Raw genomic sequence first — 17029 nt, 5'->3', positions numbered from 1 at the left:
GCACAGCGGGTGTACAGACCCGGGAACTCAGCACAGGCATGGTGGGAACCCCTCATAATGGGCACAGCGGGTGTACAGACCCGGGAACTCAGCACAGGGATTATGGGAACCCCTCATAATGGGCACAGCGGGTGTACAAACCCGGGAACTCGGCACAGGCATGGTGGGAACCCCTCATAATGGGCACAGCGGGTGTACAAACCCGGGAACTCGGCACAGGCATGGTGGGAACCCCTCATAATGGGCACAGCGGGTGTACAGACCCGGGAACTCAGCACAGGCATGGTGGGAACCCCTCATAATGGGCACAGCGGGTGTACAGACCCGGGAACTCAGCACAGGGATGGTGGGAACCCCTCATAATGGGCACAGCGGGTGTACAGACCCGGGAACTCAGCACAGGGATTATGGGAACCCCTCATAATGGGCACAGCGGGTGTACAGACCCGGGAACTCGGCACAGGGAAGGTGGGAACCCCTCATAATGGGCACAGCGGGTGTACAGACCCGGGAACTCAGCACAGGGATTATGGGAACCCCTCATAATGGGCACAGCGGGTGTACAGACCCGGGAACTCAGCACAGGGATGGTGGGAACCCCTCATAATGGGCACAGCGGGTGTACAGACCCGGGAACTCAGCACAGGGATGGTGGGAACCCCTCATAATGGGCACAGCGGGTGTACAGACCCGGGAACTCAGCACAGGGATGGTGGGAACCCCTCATAATGGGCACAGAAGGGAAATTTCGGATTCTCGTTCTGCATTCAGTGATGATCGGTGCCTGGACACCCCTCCCTCTCCCCCCCCCTCCTTGGCTCCTCCCTTATCCCTCCCCCAGACTATGTAAGCAGAGTGTTGGGTGAGTTCAGTATCTGATCACAGGTTGGTTAGCAACTGGGAACACAGAGAGATCGCAGCGACATGGGTGAGACTCTTCATCAGTGCCCCATCTCCTCTTTCTGACCCTCTGTGATATCCTGTAGGGAGGTTCTGTTTTCCTCCATTGTCTGTCAGCCTGATGAGTGATTGCAGCGTGTGTGGAATGGAGTGGAGAAGAGATGAGCCCCCCCCCCCTTGTCATGCTGATCCATTGGCAGAAGCTGATTGGCTCCCATGCACAGCTGTACCGGGTTTTGTACTCTCCAGTTTTAGGAATCCTGATTATGAGGTCACTTTAGCGTTCCTTACCCCTCCCCCGTCCATTGAGGGTCTATAGACCCTTTAGGCATGCTGAAATGACCTCCTATAGTAATAATGGCTGAGGGGTCACTTTAGCGTTCCTTCTACATCACCCATCCACTGGGGGTTCCAGCCACTCGAGACACGCTGAAAAGATATGCCACTGAGAGGCCACTCCGGCATGCCGGCACCATACTTCGGGGTGTGTTGGAAGAAGTTTGCTGGATGGGGTGTTGGAATGACTGAGGACAGGAGAGCTCCGGGGCATTCAGAACGTCCCAAATAAGATAACATCGTGTGAAGCGGGCGATGCCGCCAGATTTTGGGCGTGGGTTGCAATATCAGGGCGGTTCCACCCATCGCCCCAAACGCCCCGACCTGGGATATTCTGTTACCTGTCTGAGGCTCCGGGAGATCTACACACCCAACCTACCCGTGTGACGGGCCGTGTACTGAAGAATGGTACAGACTGAGGATTTTCCACTGCTGGTTACTCAGCAATCTCACTTTCCCTCTATTCCCATAGGAGGGCGCCCCTTAGTTCTATTCCCATAGGAGGGCGCCCCTTAGTTCTATTCACATAGGGGGGCGCCCCTTCCCTCTATTCACATAGGGGGGCGCCCCTTAGTTCTATTCCCATAGGAGGGCGCCCCTTTCCCTCTATTCCCATAGGAGGGCGCCCCTTAGTTCTATTCCCATAGGAGGGCGCCTCTTCCCTCTATTCCCATAGGAGGGCGCCCCTTAGTTCTATTCCCATAGGAGGGCGCCTCTTCCCTCTATTCCCATAGGAGGGCGCCCCTTAGTTCTATTCACATAGGAGGGCGCCCCTTAGTTCTATTCACATAGGAGGGCGCCCCTTCCCTCTTTTCCCATAGGAGGGCGCCCCTTTCCCTCTATTCCCATAGGAGGGCGCCCCTTAGTTCTATTCCCATAGGAGGGCGCCCCTTAGTTCTATTCCCATAGGAGGGCGCCCCTTAGTTCTATTCCCATAGGAGGGCGCCCCTTAGTTCTATTCCCATAGGAGGGCGCCCCTTAGTTCTATTCCCATAGGAGGGCGCCCCTTAGTTCTATTCCCATAGGAGGGCGCCCCTTAGTTCTATTCCCATAGGAGGGCATCCCTTTCCCTCTATTCCCATAGGAGGGCGCCCCTTTCCCTCTATTCCCATAGGAGGGCACCCCTTAGTTCTATTCACATAGGGGGGCGCCCCTTCCCTCTATTCCCATAGGAGGGCACCCCTTCCTTCTATTCACATAGTGGGCGCCCCTTCCCTCTATTCCCATAGGGGGCGCCCCTTCCCTCTATTCCCATAGGAGGGCGCCCCTTCCTTCTATTCACATAGGGGGCGCCCCTTCCTTCTATTCACATAGGGGGCGCTCCTTCCATATATTCCCATAGGGGGCGCCCCTTCCCTCTATTCCCATAGGAGGGCACCCCTTTCCTTCTATTCACATAGGAGGGCGCCCCTTTCCCTCTATTCCCATAGGAGGGCACCCCTTCCTTCTATTCACATAGGAGGGCGCCCCTTCCCTCTATTCCCATAGGAGGGCGCCCCTTCCCTCTATTCCCATAGGAGGGCGCCCCTTCCCTCTATTCCCATAGGAGGGCGCCCCTTCCCTCTATTCCCATAGGAGGGCGCCCCTTCCCTCTATTCCCATAGGAGGGCGCCCCTTCCTTCTATTCCCATAGGAGGGCACCCCTTCCTTCTATTCACATAGGGGGCGCCCCTTCCTTCTATTCCCATAGGAGGGCACCCCTTCCTTCTATTCACATAGGGGGCGCCCCTTCCTTCTATTCCCATAGGAGGGCACCCCTTCCTTCTATTCCCATAGGAGGGCGCCCCTTCCCTCTATTCCCATAGGAGGGCACCCCTTTCCCTCTATTCCCATAGGGGGCGCCCCTTCCCTCTATTCCCATAGGAGGGCGCCCCTTCCTTCTATTCACATAGGGGGCGCCCCTTCCTTCTATTCACATAGGGGGCGCTCCTTCCATATATTCCCATAGGGGGCGCCCCTTCCCTCTATTCCCATAGGAGGGCACCCCTTTCCTTCTATTCACATAGGAGGGCGCCCCTTTCCCTCTATTCCCATAGGAGGGCACCCCTTCCTTCTATTCACATAGGAGGGCGCCCCTTCCCTCTATTCCCATAGGAGGGCGCCCCTTCCCTCTATTCCCATAGGAGGGCGCCCCTTCCCTCTATTCCCATAGGAGGGCGCCCCTTCCCTCTATTCCCATAGGAGGGCGCCCCTTCCCTCTATTCCCATAGGAGGGCGCCCCTTCCCTCTATTCCCATAGGAGGGCGCCCCTTCCCTCTATTCCCATAGGAGGGCGCCCCTTCCTTCTATTCCCATAGGAGGGCACCCCTTCCTTCTATTCACATAGGGGGCGCCCCTTCCTTCTATTCCCATAGGAGGGCACCCCTTCCTTCTATTCCCATAGGAGGGCACCCCTTTCCCTCTATTCCCATAGGAGGGCACCCCTTTCCCTCTATTCCCATAGGAGGGCACCCCTTCCTTCTATTCACATAGGAGGGCGCCCCTTCCCTCTATTCCCATAGGAGGGCGCCCCTTCCTTCTATTCACATAGGAGGGCGCCCCTTCCCCTCTATTCCCATAGGAGGGCACCCCTTCCTTCTATTCACATAGGAGGGCGCCCCTTTCCCTCTATTCCCATAGGAGGGCGCCCCTTTCCCTCTATTCCCATAGGAGGGCGCCCCTTTCCCTCTATTCCCATAGGAGGGCACCCCTTTCCCTCTATTCCCATAGGAGGGCACCCCTTTCCCTCTATTCCCATAGGAGGGCACCCCTTTCCCTCTATTCCCATAGGAGGGCGCCCCTTCCTTCTATTCCCATAGGGGGTGCCCCTTCCTCAGTGCCCCTGAACTATAATCTCCTGTGTTGGCATCTATAGCGCGCTCCTGTGCCCGCCTTATAATCTCTCCCCATGCAGAGCAATCTTACATGGCAAATGCCAACATCCTGTGTGCCCCTCCCAGAGTCTGCATAATTATTTACCCGCTGACTGCTGGCCCACCGCATCCTACCATCTGATCCACCTACCTTCCGCAGCCACCCACCACCCGACCACCTGACCCACCCTACTGTCTAACTTGCCCACCAACCATGCTATCGCCTAATCCATTCTACCACCTGACCAACCTGACCGCCTGCAGCCACCCGCCTGATCCATCCGACCACCCGCAGCCACCTACCACCTGATCTACCCTACCCCCTAACTGTTCACAGCCACCCACTATGCTACTGCCTGATCCACCCAACCGCCCGCAGCCACCTACCGCCTGACCTACCCTACCCCCTAACTGTCCACAGCCACCCACTATGCTACTGCCTGATCCACCCAACCGCCCGCAGCCACCTACCACCTGACCCACCTGACCGCCCGCAGCCACCCACCATGCTACCGACTGATCCACCCGCAGCCACCTACCACCTGACCCACCCTACCCCCCTGACTATCCACAGCCACCCACCATGCTACCGCCTGATCCACCCGCAGCAACCCACCATGCTACCGCCTGACCCACCTGACCGCCCGCAGCCACCCACCACCCGACCACCTGACCCACCCTACTGTCTAACTTGCCCACCAACCATGCTATCGCCTAATCCACTCTACCACCTGACCAACCTGACCGCCTGCAGCCACCCGCCTGATCCATCCGACCACCCGCAGCCACCTACCGCCTGACCTACCCTACCCCCTAACTGTTCACAGCCACCCACTATGCTACTGCCTGATCCACCCAACCGCCCGCAGCCACCTACCACCTGACCCACCTGACCGCCCGCAGCCACCCACCATGCTACCGACTGATCCACCCGCAGCCACCTACCACCTGACCCACCCTACCCCCCTGACTGTCCACAGCCACCCACCATGCTACCGCCTGATCCACCCGCAGCAACCCACCATGCTACCGCCTGACCCACCTGACCGTCTGCAGCCACCCACCCTACCACCTGACCAACCTGACCGCCCGCAGTCACCCACCATGCCTCCGCCTGTCCCACCCTACCACCTGACTGTCCAAAGCCCCTCCACCATGCTACTTCCTGATCCTTCCTTACCGCCTGATCCGCTTGACTGCCTGCAGCCACCCACCATGCTACTGCCTGACTCGCCTTTCCGCCTGATGCACCCTAACGCCTGACCACCCGCAGCCACCTACCACCCTACTGCCTAATCCACCCTACCGCCCGCAGCAACCCTCCAACCCACTGCCTGACTCACCATACCGCCTGACCGCCCCCGCAGCCACCCACCACCCTACCGCCTGATCCACCCGACCACCTGACTTACACACCACCCTACCAGCATGCCACCAACCACGCTACCGCATGACTCTACTCACCGCTTGATCCACCCTACCATCTGACTGCCCGCAACCACCCACCACCTTGCTGCCTGACTCACTCTACCGCCTGCAGCCGCCTGACTCTCCCACAACCCAACCACCATGCTACCGCCTGATCCACCTGACCGCCCGCAGCCACCCACCACCCTACCACCTGATCCACCCCACTGCCTGACTGCCCGCAGCCACCTACCGCCTGACTCAACCACCACCCTACCGCCTGACAGCCCGCAACTATCCACCACCTTGCCGCCTCACTCACCTTGCCGCCTGACTCGCTCTACCGCCACCAGACTCTTTCACAACCCTACCACCATGCTACCGCCTGATGCACCTGACCGCCCGCAGCCACCCACCACCCGATCCACCCTACCGCCTGACTCACCCACCACCCTACCACTATGCCACCGCATGACTCACCTTACCGCCTGATGCAACCTACCGCCTGACCGTCCACAGGCACCTACCACCTGATCCACCCCACTGCCTGACTGCCCGCAGCCACCTACCGCCTGACTCAACCACCACCCTACCGCCTGACAGCCCGCAACTATCCACCACCTTGCCGCCTCACTCACCTTGCCGCCTGACTCGCTCTACCGCCACCAGACTCTTTCACAACCCTACCACCATGCTACCGCCTGATGCACCTGACCGCCCGCAGCCACCCACCAACCGATCCACCCTACCGCCTGACTCACCCACCACCCTACCACTATGCCACCGCATGACTCACCTTACCGCTTGATCCACCCCACCGCCTGACTGCCGCAGCCACCTACCGCCTGACTCACCCACCACCCTACCGCCTGATAGCCCACAACCATCCCCCACCTTGCCGCCTCACTCACCTTGCCGCCTGACTCACTCTACCGCCTGCAGCCGCCTGACCTGCACACACATGTCACCATCTGACTCGTCTTACCGCCTGATCCACCCTACTGCCTGACTGCCCGCCGCCACCCACCACCCTACCGCCTAACTCACTCACCCCCCTACCGCCTGATCCACCTGACCGCCCGCAGCCACCCACCTCCTTACTGCCTGACTCACCTTACCGCCTGATGCAACCTACCGCCTGACCGTCCACAGCCACCTACCACCTGATCGCCTGCAGCCACCCACCATGCTACCGCCTGACTCACCCACCACCCTACCGCCTGATCCACCCTACCGCCTGCAGCATCCCACCATCTGACCGCCCGCAGCCACCCACCATGCTACCGCCTGATTCACCTGACTGCCTGCAGCCACCTACCGCCTTAGTCACCCTACCGTCTGACCGTCTGACCGCCCGATCCACCCTACCGCCTGACTCATCCACCACCCTAACACCCACCATGCTACCGTCTGGCTCACCTTAACGCCTGAACCACCCTACCGCCTGACTGCTCACAGCCACCCACCCTACCGCCTGACCCACCTGGCACCCGCAGCCACCCACCATGCTACCGCCTGATCCACCCTACCGCCTGCAGCTGCCTTACTCACCCGCCACCCTACCCCCATGCCACCCATCACCCTACCGCCTGACCGTCCGCAGCCGCCTACTACCCTATTGCCTGATCCACCCTACCGCCTGGCCGCCCGCCTGCCTGCCCGATCCACCCTACCTCCTAACTCGCCTATCACCCTACCACCATGCCACTGTCTGACTCGCCTTACCACCTGACCTCCTGATCTGCCCTACTGCCTGACCCACCTGACTGCCCGCAGCCACCCACCACCATGCCACCCAGCATGCTATTGCATGACTCACCTTACCACCTGATCCAAGGTACAATAACTGATGTGACTGTGGGGGGGGGGGGGCACATTAGAGTGTAAGCTCCTCTGTACAGAGACTGATGTGACTGTGGGGGAGGGGACATTAGAGTGTAAGCTCCTCTGTACAGAGACTGATGTGACTGTGGGGGGGGGGGGGGGGGGCACATTAGAGTGTAAGCTCCTCTGTACAGAGACTGATGTGACTGTGGGGGGAGGGGACATTAGAGTGTAAGCTCCTCTGTACAGAGACTGATGTGACTGTGGGGGAGGGGACATTAGAGTGTAAGCTCCTCTGTACAGAGACTGATGTGACTGTGGGGGGAGGGGACATTAGAGTGTAAGCTCCTCTGTACAGAGACTGATGTGACTGTGGGGGGAGGGGACATTAGAGTGTAAGCTCCTCTGTACAGAGATTGATGTGACTGTGGGGGGAGGGGACATTAGAGTGTAAGCTCCTCTGTACAGAGACTGATGTGACTGTGGGGGGAGGGGACATTAGAGTGTAAGCTCCTCTGTACAGAGATTGATGTGACTGTGGGGGAGGGGGCATTAGAGTGTAAGCTCCTCTGTACAGAGACTGATGTGACTGTGGGGGGAGGGGACATTAGAGTGTAAGCTCCTCTGTACAGAGACTGATGTGACTGTGGGGGGAGGGGACATTAGAGTGTAAGCTCCTCTGTACAGAGATTGATGTGACTGTGGGGGGAGGGGACATTAGAGTGTAAGCTCCTCTGTACAGAGACTGATGTGACTGTGGGGGGGAGGGGACATTAGAGTGTAAGCTCCTCTGTACAGAGACTGATGTGACTGTGGGGGGGAGGGGACATTAGAGTGTAAGCTCCTCTGTACAGAGACTGATGTGACTGTGGGGGGGGAGGGGACATTAGAGTGTAAGCTCCTCTGTACAGAGACTGATGTGACTGTGGGGGGGAGGGGACATTAGAGTGTAAGCTCCTTTGTACAGAGACTGATGTGACTGTGGGGGGGAGGGGACATTAGAGTTTAAGCTCCTCTGTACAGAGACTGATGTGACTGTGGGGGGAGGGGACATTAGAGTGTATGCCCCTCTGTACATAGACTGATGTGACTGTGGGGGGGGGGGGGGACATTAGAGTGTAAGCTCCTCTGTACAGAGACTGATGTGACTGTGGGGGAGGGGACATTAGAGTGTAAGCTCCTCTGTACAGAGACTGATGTGACTGTGGGGGAGGGGGGACATTAGAGTGTAAGCTCCTCTGTACAGAGACTGATGTGACTGTGGGGGGAGGGGACATTAGAGTGTAAGCTCCTCTGTACAGAGACTGATTTGACTGTGGGGGGAGGGGACATTAGAGTGTAAGCTCCTCTGTACAGAGACTGATGTGACTGTGGGGGAGGGGACATTAGAGTGTAAGCTCCTCTGGTACCGAGAATAATGGGATTGGCTCAGTGATCTCTGTACAGCGCTGGGGTGTCAGAGCTATGGGGGGCATCTTGTGACCAGTTCTTGTTGTTTATTGTTTTCCAGCTACTAAGTGTGGATCACATAGATCCGGATACAAGTCTCCTCTGGATGCCATGAAAGGTAGGGCCCCTTGCTGGGTGGTCGAAAGAATCAGAGTACAGCTGTAGGCTTTAGTGTAGATATTTTGAATATATTGGCAGGCCCTCTTTTGCTGGGTGTTCCCTGGTTTCAGCTCTGCCCTCTATATGTAAGAGAGAGGCAAGATGTCTGCTGTCTCACTCAGAGGCACTGTGAAAGGGCCTGCTGAATCTTGGAGCAGCTCAGCTTCAAGTTCTGCAGCATTTGCTGGGTGGGACCAAATTATGTTCCTGTTTGCTCCCACCAAGAATAAGAAGTTGAACCTCTTTTATGACCTGGGGGTTATGTGTGGCCCCCCTGTATCCCACCACTCACCATGTCTGTCCTGTACAGGCCCCAGAGAGGAGCTGATCTACGTCCCCTGCATCTACCGCAACACCGGCAACAACAAGCCTGACTACCTGGCCACGGTGGATGTGGACCCCAAATCTCCCCATTACTCCCAGGTGAGGCTCATGAATTTCATAGCATGTTTGTTCCTCGGGGGAGGGCCCTGAAACTGCATTCATGACCCAATGAAGGGCCGTCCCACCCAAAAGGTATATTTTGGCTACAGGTGGAGTGCGGGGTGGAATTTTCTGTTTTGGTGAACACAAGTTTGAGATTTGTCCGGCAGGGAATGGCTGTGACCGGTGTTTACTGGGGGAAATAGGCGAGTACAGACATGGGGGATGGGAGGCAGGTACAGAGAGGTGCTCAATAAGGGAAGAGTATAAATAGGTGTCCCCCTGGGGAAGGGGGCAGGGTACAGCCGGGTGCCCCCCTAGGGAAGGGGGCAGGTTACAGCCAGGTGGTCAGCAGGGTAAGTGGGCGGGTACAGCTGGGTGCTCACTATAGGAAGGAGGGAGGGTACATAAGTGGTCACCAGGTAAAGGGGCTGGTACAGACAGATGCTCACTGGGGTAAGTAGGTGGGTATAGAAAGGCATTTATGGGAGGAAGGGGTGCGTACAGATGGGTGCCCCCCTGGGGAAGTGGGTTAGTACAGATGGGTGCCACCATGGGGAAGGGAGTGAGTACATATGGGTGCCCCCCCCCCCCCCCCCAGGAAAGTGGATGAGTGCAGCCAGGAGCTCACCTGGGATAGGGTGCAGCCAGGAGCTCACCTGGGGTAGGGTGCAGCCAGGAGCTCACCTGGGGTAGGGTGCAGCCAGGAGCTCACCTGGGGTAGGGTGCAGCCAGGAGCTCACCTGGGGTAGGGTTCAGCCAGGAGCTCACCTGGGGAAGGGTGCAGCCAGGAGCTCAGCTGGGGAAGGGTGCAGCCAGGAGCTCAGCTGGGGAAGGGTGCAGCCAGGAGCTCAGCTGGGGAAGGGTGCAGCCAGGAGCTCAGCTGGGGAAGGGTGCAGCCAGGAGCTCAGCTGGGGTAGGGTGCAGCCAGGAGCTCACCTGGGGAAGGGTGCAGCCAGGAGCTCACCTGGGGAAGGGTGCAGCCAGGAGCTCACCTGGGGAAGGGTGCAGCCAGGAGCTCAGCTGGGGTAGGGTGCAGCCAGGAGCTCAGCTGGGGTAGGGTGCAGCCAGGAGCTCAGCTGGGGTAGGGTGCAGCCAGGAGCTCAGCTGGGGTAGGGTGCAGCCAGGAGCTCAGCTGGGGTAGGGTGCAGCCAGGAGCTCAGCTGGGGTAGGGTGCAGCCAGGAGCTCAGCTGGGGTAGGGTGCAGCCAGGAGCTCAGCTGGGGTAGGGTGCAGCCAGGAGCTCAGCTGGGGTAGGGTGCAGCCAGGAGCTCAGCTGGGGTAGGGTGCAGCCAGGAGCTCAGCTGGGGTAGGGTGCAGCCAGGAGCTCAGCTGGGGTAGGGTGCAGCCAGGAGCTCAGCTGGGGTAGGGTGCAGCCAGGTGCTCACCTGGGGAAGGATGCAGAACTGTGGGAGAGAGGGTTAGGGCCAGGACACCCTTTAGTAGTTGCAATGTTAATTGGCAGACTCTGAGACTTCTACAGGTAGACAGCCATGCAGGCAAAGGCACCCAGCAGGACATCACGTCTGTATGTGTAGGATTGCTGTCTCCTATGGCAACAGTCTTATAACTGTTTCTAACACAAGTTGTAAGGAACTTCTGTACTTCCTCTACAATCACTTCTTGTAGATCTTCTTCACTCCACTGAGCTCCCACGTCTCTCCTCACTAGACCTTCCGATCCACAGTCACTGGATCTCCTGAGCTCTTCCAACCTTCTCACTGAGTATCTTCCTCAAGCGTCACCCCCAAAGTCCCTGCTGGGTCCCTAGCTCGGCACTCAGCTACTCCTCAAGCGTCACCTCCGCTTGCTGGACACCTGCTGAAGTTTCCCGATTCTTCAACGTCCCCGGTTGGTGAGAATACTGCTCCGGTACTTGCTTCAGCTACTCATTGGTCCCCGGTAATAAAGTGGTTGGTCCCTTAATGGCGACAGCTTTCTCCTCTACCCCTGACAGGTTCTGCAGTCCCAACCCTACGCTGCTCTCTTGTTTCTGGATAGGCCTTCAGACAGCCTAGCAGCCAGATATCCCCGGGATAGGCCTCAGGCTCTGGCCTAGCAGCCCGGGGCAAAACAACGCACGTCCACCCAGACAGCCGTCCAGGTGGCACAGAACCCCCGATCCCCCGACCTCACCCAAATAAATAGGCTCTCCCAGCAGGCCAAGGGACCCAAGAAGATCCCTGCCCACTGGCTGAGATACTCCATCTATTCCTATTCTGTCCTTGCAATGCCCTTGTCTTATCTAATGCTGCCCAGATACCCGGCCACCTAGTGACAAGAGAGAAGTGCAGCAATTCCAGACTTCGGGTGAAATCAAATGATCCCTAGCAATAAAGCCAAGGCAACTATACCTGGCAGGTAAATCTAAGAGCAACACTGCCTAGACATCAGGGTGCTACATCCTCCCCCCCCTGCCTACAAAACTACGTCTCGGAGTTTGCAAAAAATAAATAATTTGAGCTCTCAAGACTGAGAGTGAATGTCCTGGCAAAAACTGGGATAGGTGGGGAAATGGGAAAGGAATAACAACAAGTAATGCACATGGCATATCACAGAAAATAAACACGCATGAGCGAATGGTAGTTCGCACAGGGTAGATAAATAACAGGAATTATATATACAGCTTAACGTGTGGTGTACCACCCAACTGGTTAAGGGAGAATATCAACCTTAGTCGTATATCCTATCTATCTACTATGTACAGTAATAAAGAGCATGAATATTAAGCATTATCATCCATGTTGGATCACTGTGCTCACCTGGGTAAGGGTGCAGCCAGGTGCTCACCTGGGTAAGGGTGCAGCCAGGTGCTCACCTGGGTAAGGGTGCAGCCAGGTGCTCACCTGGGTAAGGGTGCAGCCAGGTGCTCACCTGGGTAAGGGTGCAGCCAGGTGCTCACCTGGGTAAGGGTGCAGCCAGGTGCTCACTAAGGTAAGTGGGCGGGTACAGACAGGCAGGTATCCTACAGGTGAGGTTTCCGGATACCAGCTATGACTCGCCTTGCTCCTCCTTCCAGGTCATCCACCGCCTGCCGATGCCCAACCTGAACGATGAGCTCCACCACTGCGGCTGGAACACCTGCAGCAGCTGCTTCGGGGATGTCAACAAAGTCCGGGACAAGCTCGTCCTCCCCTCCCTCATCTCCTCCCGCATCTACGTGGTGGACGTGGGCACCGACCGCCGGGCCCCCCGCATCCACAAGGTGGGCACCCTCCGATCAGCTCGTCCGGTCCTCTTTGCCCATTTACTAACTCATCTTTCCTCTAAATAAACCGTCCCGGGGGGCCACCATCCCCTCCCTCCTATAACCGCCATATCATATCATATTCCAGATATTTCTATAGGCAGCTGATGTGAGTACCTGAACCTGTCCTTATATCTGCCACCTGGACAGCAGCTCTTGGATTAAGAGAGGGAGGGGCATTGCTCAGAGCCAATCAGGAGTCCTGCATGGACATGTGCTGAAGGGAACATGCTGATAGGAAGGAGGGGGTGACCTCATCGGTGTAGAGGAGAGCTCCCGGTAATCTGGAGGCCCAGGAGACGGACTTGAAAGCCAAATCGGGGAAAGTTCCCAGGTTTTGACTGCATAATTGCAATAGAGAGAGATCAGGTTGGAAGGCTGGCAGAGCTGTGTAATTCTCAGGACTGGCTGGGCAGCTCCCATGTATGTGCCTGGATGCAGGGCCGGGACAAGGGGTGGGCAAGAGGGAAGGTTGCCCTGAGCGCAGTGAAGCAAAAATGGACGCAGGGTGGTAAACCCATTCTATGGCATGTAGGGGGAGGCGGGTGCAATTCTGCAGCCTTGTCCTGGGCGCTGGACGACCCTGTCCCAGTACTGCCCGGCTGTGACCTGACCGGGATTCTCCTCCCTACAGGTGGTGGAGCCGGAGGAAGTGCACAAGAAGTGTGGCTTGGCGTACCTGCACACCCCGCACTGCCTGGGCAGCGGGGAGGTCATGATCAGTGCTCTGGGGGACCCCGCTGGGAACGGCAAAGGTGAGCGCCATCGTCTACGCTCGGTGGGCCTACAGGTTTTAAAGGTTTGTCCTTTAAAAGTCTTATTGACCTTTCCATGAGGATGACGTCAACCGATTTCTGTATCTCAGGAGGCTTCGTGCTGCTGGATGGAGAGACGTTCGAGGTGAAGGGGAACTGGGAGGTGGAGGGCAACGCTTCGCCCTTCGGCTACGACTTCTGGTACCAACCGCGCCGCAACGTCATGATCAGCACCGAGATGGGAGTGCCGAAGATCTTTACCAAAGAGTTCAACATAGAGGACGTGAAAGCGGGTAAGAGGGGTGCAGAAGGGTAAATGGGGGCAAAGATCAGTACAAAATGGGACTGCTGGGAGCCAAATTCATCCATTGCTACCCCAATCCCCCCTCCGCCCCTCTATTATACCCCAATCCCCCCTCTGTCCTTCTATTATACCCCAGTCCCCCCTCCGTCCTTCTATTATACCCCAATCCCCCCTCCGTCCCTCTATTAAACCCCAATCCCCCCTCTGTCCTTCTATTATACCCCAGTCCCCCCTCCGTCCTTCTATTTTACCCCAGTCCCCCCTCCGTCCTTCTATTATACCCCAGTCCACCCTCTGTCCTTCTATTATACCCCAATCCTCCCCTCTGTCCTTCTATTATACCCCAATCCTCCCCTCTGTCCTTCTATTATACCCCAATCCTCCCCTCTTTCCTTCTATGATACCCCAATCCTCCCCTCTGTCCTTCTATTATACCCCAATCCTCCCCTCTGTCCTTCTATTATACCCCAATCCTCCCCTCTGTCCTTCTATTATACCCCAATCCTCCCCTCTTTCCTTCTATGATACCCCAATCCTCCCCTCTGTCCTTCTATTATACCCCAATCCTCCCCTCTGTCCTTCTATGATACCCCAATCCTCCCCTCTGTCCTTCTATTATACCCCAATCCTCCCTCTGTCCTTCTATTATACCCCAATCCTTCCCTCTGTCCTTCTATTATACCCCAATCCTCCCTCAGTCCTTCTATTATACCCCAATCCTTACCTCTGTCCTTCTATTATACCCCAATCCTCCCCTCTGTCCTTCTATTGTAGCAAGGTCCTGGGGCCCCTTTGGTCTAATGAGAACCTCCAGAGTTGGGGGACAGCTGACATCCTTCTGTGTAGAGTGGGTTACAAGGCATGGTGGGTGCAATGCAAGGTAGATTCATGGGCGGCAGACATTTCTTGAATTCAAAGAGATTTATTTTCTCTTGAACAGAACTGTGGGGTAGGGGGTTGGGGCCAGGACACCTTTTAGTAGTTGCAATGTTAATTGGCCGACTCCAAGACTTCTACAGGTAGACAGCCATGCGGGGAAAGGCACCCAGCAGGACGCCATGTCTGGATGTGTAGGATTGTTGTCTCCTATGGCAACAGTCTTATAACCGTTTCTAACACAAGTTGTAATGAACTTCTGTACTTCCTCTACAATCCCTTCTTGTAGATCTTCTTCACTCCACTGAGCTCCCACGTCTCTCCTCACTAGACCTTCCGATCCACAGTCACTGGATCTCCTGAGATCTTCCAACCTTCTCACTGAGTATCTTCCTCAAGCGTCACCCCCGCGTCCCTGCTGGGTCCCTAGCTCGGCACCCAGATACTCCTCAAGTGTCACCTCCGCTTGCTGGGACCCTGGCTTGACACCTGCAGAAGTTTCCCGATTCTTCAACGTCCCCCGGTTGGTGAGAATACTGCTCCGGTACTTGCTTCAGCTACTCATTGGTCCCCGGTAATAAGGTGGTTGGTCCCTTTAACGGCGACAGATTCCTCCTCTACCCCCGACAGGTTCTGCAGTCCCAACCCTACGCTGCTCTCTTGTTTCTGGATAGGCCTTCAGACAGCCTAGCAGCCAGATGTCCCCGGGATAGGCCTCAGGCTCTGGCATAGCAGCCCGGGGCAAAACAACGCACGTCCACCCAGACAGCAGTCCAGGTGGCACAGAACCCCCCGATCACCTGACCTCACCCAAATAAATAGGCTCTGCCAGCACCCAAGAAGATCCCTGCCTATTGTCTGAGATACCCTATCTATGCCTATTCTGTACTTCCAATGCCCTTGTCTTATCTAATGCTGCCCAGATACCCGGCCACCTAGTGACAAGAGAGAAGTGCAGCAATTCCAGACTTCGGGTGAAATCAAATGATCCCTAGCAATAAAGCCAAGGCAACTATACCTGGTAGGTAAATCTAAGAGCAACCCTGCCTAGACATCAGAGTGCTACATCCTCCCCCCCCTGCCTACAAAACTACGTCTCAGAGTTTGCAAAAACACAAATTTAAATAATTTGAACTCTCAAGCCTGAGAGCGAATGTCCTGGAAAATACTGTGAGGGGTGGGGAAACGGGAAAGGAATAACAACAAGTAATGCACATAGCATATCACAGAAAATAAACACGCATGAGCGAATGGTGGTTCACACAGGGTAGATAAATAACAGGAATTATATATATTTATCATTTATCATCCATGTTGGATCACTGTCTCTCCTTGTCCAAGGAAGCCGCAACGGTGGAGGAAAACCTGAAAGAAACATCTGGGTGCTACACTGGTATACCCCAATCCCCCCTCTGTCCTTCTATTATACCCCAGTCCTCCCCTCTGTCCTTCTATTATACCCCAGTCCTCCCTCTGTCCTTCTAATATACCCCAATCCTCCCTCTGTCCTTCTAATATACCCCAATCCTCCCTCTGTCCTTCTATTCGACCCCAATCCTCCCTCTGTCCTTCTATTCGACCCCCAATCCCCCCTCTGTCCTTCTATTATACCCCAATCCCCCCCTCTGTCCTTCTATTATACCCCAATCCCCCCTCTGTCCTTCTATTATACCCCAATCCCCCCTCTGTCCTTCTATTATACCCCAATCCCCCCTCTGTCCTTCTATTATACCCCAATCCCCCCTCTGTCCTTCTATTCGACCCCAATCCCCCCTCTGTCCTTCTATTCGACCCCCAATCCCCCCTCTGTCCTTCTATTCGACCCCAATCCCCCCTCTGTCCTTCTATTCGACCCCAATCCTCCCTCTGTCCTTCTATTATACCCCAATCCCCCCTCTGTCCTTCTATTATACCCCAATCCCCCCTCTGTCCTTCTATTCGACCCCAATCCCCCCTCTGTCCTTCTATTCGACCCCAATCCCCCCTCTGTCCTTCTATTCGACCCCAATCCTCCCTCTGTCCTTCTATTATACCCCAATCCCCCCCTCTGTCCTTCTATTATACCCCAATCCCCCCTCTGTCCTTCTATTATACCCCAATCCCCCCTCTGTCCTTCTATTCGACCCCAATCCCCCCCTCTGTCCTTCTATTCGACCCCAATCCCCCCCTCTGTCCTTCTATTCTACCCCAATCCCCCCCTCTGTCCTTCTATTCTACCCCAATCCCCCCTCTGTCCTTCTATTCTACCCCAATCCCCCCCTCTGTCCTTCTATTCTACCCCAATCCCCCCTCTGTCCTTCTATTCGACCCCAATCTTCCCTCTGTCCTTCTATTATACCCCAATCCTCCCCTCTGTCCTTCTATTATACCCCAATCCTCCCCTCTGTCCTTCTATTCTACCCCAATCCTCCCTCTGTCCTTCTATTATACCCCAATCCTCCCCTCTGTCCTTCTATTATACCCCAATCCTCCCCTCTGTCCTTCTATTATACCCCAAT

General features: G+C 56.2%; 1 protein-coding gene across 2 annotated transcripts in view; it reads left to right on the top strand.

Moving 5' to 3' along the window:
• The first annotated feature begins 866 nt into the window (after nt 1–866).
• The window catches only part of LOC143942547 (methanethiol oxidase-like), a 29748-nt gene continuing 13585 nt past the window's right edge, over nt 867–17029 (top strand). For both annotated transcript variants that reach the window (XM_077463876.1, XM_077463877.1), the window contains exons 1-6: nt 867–928; nt 8830–8886; nt 9238–9350; nt 12369–12554; nt 13231–13351; nt 13462–13644. In XM_077463876.1, coding sequence (XP_077320002.1) covers nt 925–928; nt 8830–8886; nt 9238–9350; nt 12369–12554; nt 13231–13351; nt 13462–13644 — 664 coding nt within the window. In that variant the 5' untranslated portion in view covers nt 867–924. The remainder of the gene's footprint in view (nt 929–8829; nt 8887–9237; nt 9351–12368; nt 12555–13230; nt 13352–13461; nt 13645–17029) is intronic.

Source organism: Lithobates pipiens, unplaced genomic scaffold (assembly GCF_037356315.1).
Source record: "Lithobates pipiens isolate NorthernLeopardFrog02 unplaced genomic scaffold, aLitPip1_a1.2 Scaffold_30, whole genome shotgun sequence".
NCBI lineage: Eukaryota > Metazoa > Chordata > Amphibia > Anura > Ranidae > Lithobates > Lithobates pipiens.
Note: the sequence above shows the minus strand (reverse complement) of the source record. Positions and strands in the feature narration are given on the sequence as shown.